General features: G+C 38.4%; 1 protein-coding gene across 1 annotated transcript; it reads right to left on the bottom strand.

Annotated features, from left to right (window-relative positions):
* Positions 1-2,620: 2,620 nt before the first annotated feature.
* Positions 2,621-3,207, bottom strand: EAH_00064890 (YbaK / prolyl-tRNA synthetases associated domain containing protein, putative; the record flags this gene model as incomplete). Its single annotated transcript, XM_013392916.1, has 2 exons — positions 2,621-2,875; positions 3,101-3,207. Coding segments are annotated over 2 exons (362 nt in total), but the record flags the coding sequence as incomplete, so codon positions are not given.
* Between the last annotated feature and the right edge of the window lie 177 nt (positions 3,208-3,384).

Genomic DNA, 3,384 nt, shown 5'->3' with positions numbered 1-3,384 from the left:
GAAGACCTGAGGATGCCTTTCTCTCCGTCAATAAAGCATATTTGACTACTGCCGATGCAGGTGTATGTTAGGCCGGGGTCCAACAACCGCAGCGAAGTTCGTCCAGAAATGCAAATTGCTGCAAGGTGCTTCGCTTCGATTGTGTTTTGTTTAATCGGCACTTTATACTCTCTCCCTGCGCCAAACCCTAAACCCTAATCAACCCTCATAAACCCTAATCAACCCTCATAAACCCTAGTCAACCCGTATAAACCCTAGTCAACCCTCACAAACCCTAATCAACCTTCACAAACCCTCATCAACCCTTATAGTCCCTTGTAAACCCTAAGTAACCATCATGAACCCTTATAAACCCTTAAAAACCCTAATAAACCCTTATAAGCCCTAGGAAACCCTCATAAACCCTTACAAACCCTTATAATCCCTTATAAACCCTCATAAACCCTAACTAACCCTAGGAAACCCTCATAAACCCTAATAAACCCTACTAAGCCCTCACAAACCCTAATAAACCCTTATAAACCCTAATAAACGATAATAAACGGAAACCCTACTAAACGTAATAAAATCTAATAAAATCTAATAAATCCTCGGAAACAATAATAAACCCTAGGAAACGATTATAACTAAGCCAAAATAAACCCTAATACACCCCAAATAGATAAACCCTAATAAACCCTAGCAAATAAACCGTAATAAACTGTAGGCCCTAATAAGCCCTGCTCCTCAAACCCTATGCCCTAAGCCCTAAACCCTAAACCCTAAACCCTAAACCCTTTACCTGTTCGTTCATCAATAATCCTGAGACTCTGTTGAAATTCATTATCTTCGGAAGCAGATATAATGGCAGGCGCCAGATGACCTTTCAGCGCCCCCAGCATCTTGAGGGTTGCTAGGGTTTAGGGTTTAGGGTTTAGGGTTTAGGGTTTAGGGTTTTAGGTTTTCATCCGGAGGTTAGAATAGAGACACCCGAAACACAAAAAACAGCTTCACAGAGCCACGAAAGCCCCTGGAAGAAAACCCTAAACCCTAAACCCTAAACCCTAAACCCTAAACCCTAAACCCTAAACCCTGAACAGCAGGATGGCTGTTCACTTTCGTCGCCCCCACGGATTCAAGAAAACAGCATTTAAATATTTGTATTGAACATTTAGCGTAAATATATTTTTCAACTTTGGTTTCATTGAGGTGTCTGTACACCTGAAGTTGGCTGCATCAGCCCGATAAGCTGTTTGCGGTGTATAGTGTGTAAAACAGCTCAATTGAACATGAAATAAACACTTAATATATTTTAAATTATTTTGTTTCACTTTATTTGTTTATTTCCTCCAATATTTCGCTTAATAGAGACATATTTCAAGCACTCTCTCTGCCCTGGGCGTGCAGTAACACCGCTGGTCTACAGCGGTTGCTGCAGCATTTCCTTTGAATTTAATTTCTCCTAATATGTGTTAATCAGATTAAAAATGTTATTTTAGTATTTAAAATAAAATAATAATGAAAAGAATCATGTAGGTAATCATATTCATAAACAACGTTGCTGCATATACACCTCACGGAGAGCACTCAACAGCAGAAACAGCAGAAAAAGGCAAACTGCAGAAGTATAGAATAAGAAATATCAAATTATTAAACAACAAAATATATTTTTTTAATTTTTTAATGCTTTAAAACGCCATATTTCAATACTTTTCCTTCAAAACCCCTCATTTAGGTTTTACTTGAGGTGTACATACATACACCTCAAAATGTTGTTGCTTTCAGATTTCCGGTCTTTTCGCAATTGTTTGTTAAAACAAATGAAATTCAAAGTAATATATATGAAATATTTTAGTTGGCATTAGAAAAAGAAACGCAAGTCCTTCATCTGCATCATTATATTGAGGCTAACTTAGCCTCCCACAATCAGAGAACAAACAAAAACAGATATAACAAAAGAAAAACAAAATTTATATATTTTTTGAAGTCAACAGTGAGAAGTGAAAAACAGCAACACAACGCAAGTGCAGCAAAACAAACAAACAAATATAATCAAAGAAAACCTCCTTCTAAATAAACCTGGTTGCTTCTCTGTTATATAAATCAAAAGCAATGCAAGCAGGTGCTGAACAAAGAAGTTTGAACACCTACCTGCATATACACTGCAGCTAGCAACAGCAGCAGCATCAGCAGCAGCAAAAAGCAATGAAAGCAGGTGTCTGCTGCTGTACATACACCTGAATAAAGAAGTCTAAATATCTACCTGCATATACACACTAGCATTTACTCCGCTGCAGCAGGAAGAGAATTTACGGCTAGCAGCAACAGCTGGCAGCAGCTACAGCAGCAGCAGCAGAAGCAGGCCCAGCAGAACAACTAACAGCAGCAGAAGCAGCAGCAGCAACAACAACTGAGCTGCAAGCTAATAAACAAGAAGACAAGACATTATTATTATTATTATTATTATTATAGTTTGTACGGCGTCAACGTAACGCAAGTAAATAAAAAACTACAAAAAAAAACAAATTCTTAATTCCTTCGCTATGTATAATTCCTGCAGCCCCTGCTGCTGCTGCTGCTGCTGCTGCTGCTGCAGCTTAAACACAAACAGCAGCAGCAGCAGCAGCAGCAGCAGTAGTATTTAGCTAACAATGCCAACAATAGGGTTTGTGAGCCGAACTAAATCGATGAGAGGTACTTCAATTTTAAGATCAGGTGCACCCCCTCCAAGAAAGACGCGCGAATGTTGAATAGAAAATAATTTAAGCGATATAATTACAGGTATAGAGGTTCTGCAGTTAAACGGCGTCACCCCGTTTCTTTTAAAGCCAGTTAAAGCCTCAAAAGATTGACAAAAATTAAAATTCAACTTCTTATTACCCAACCGACGACCCACCTGCACATACACCCCAAAACCCTAAACCCTAAACCCTAAACCCTAAAAAATAAACCCTTAAATTTAAAACCCTAGAACATAAAACTAAAAACAAATATAAACAACAAAACCATCAAGCATCTCTAAACCAGAATTGCTCGTCTTGCACGGTTACAGATAAACCCTTGTCCCTCAAAACCCTAAACCCTAAACCCTAAACCCTAGGCCCTAAACCCTAAGGCGGACTTTAGCATTTTCTGCTTTAATGAGGTCTTTAACTCTCTCTCCATTTAATTTGTCTTGCGATTGCAAAACCACCAAATAATAGCGGCTGTTCAAACGGTCCTCAGGGCCTGAGCATCCACAAACCCTAAACCCTAAACCCTAAACCCTAAACCCTAAACAATATACAGCAGATATATCTGCCTACAGACAAAAAACCAACGCGAAAAAGAAATACTCTTGCAAAATAAAATGCATAAATCGACAAATATGCATGCGCGCAATATATATATATATATATATATATA

The sequence above is a fragment of the Eimeria acervulina genome, genomic scaffold, assembly GCF_000499425.1.
Source record: "Eimeria acervulina Houghton genomic scaffold, Eah_scaff2075, whole genome shotgun sequence".
NCBI lineage: Eukaryota > Apicomplexa > Conoidasida > Eucoccidiorida > Eimeriidae > Eimeria > Eimeria acervulina.
Note: the sequence above shows the minus strand (reverse complement) of the source record. Positions and strands in the feature narration are given on the sequence as shown.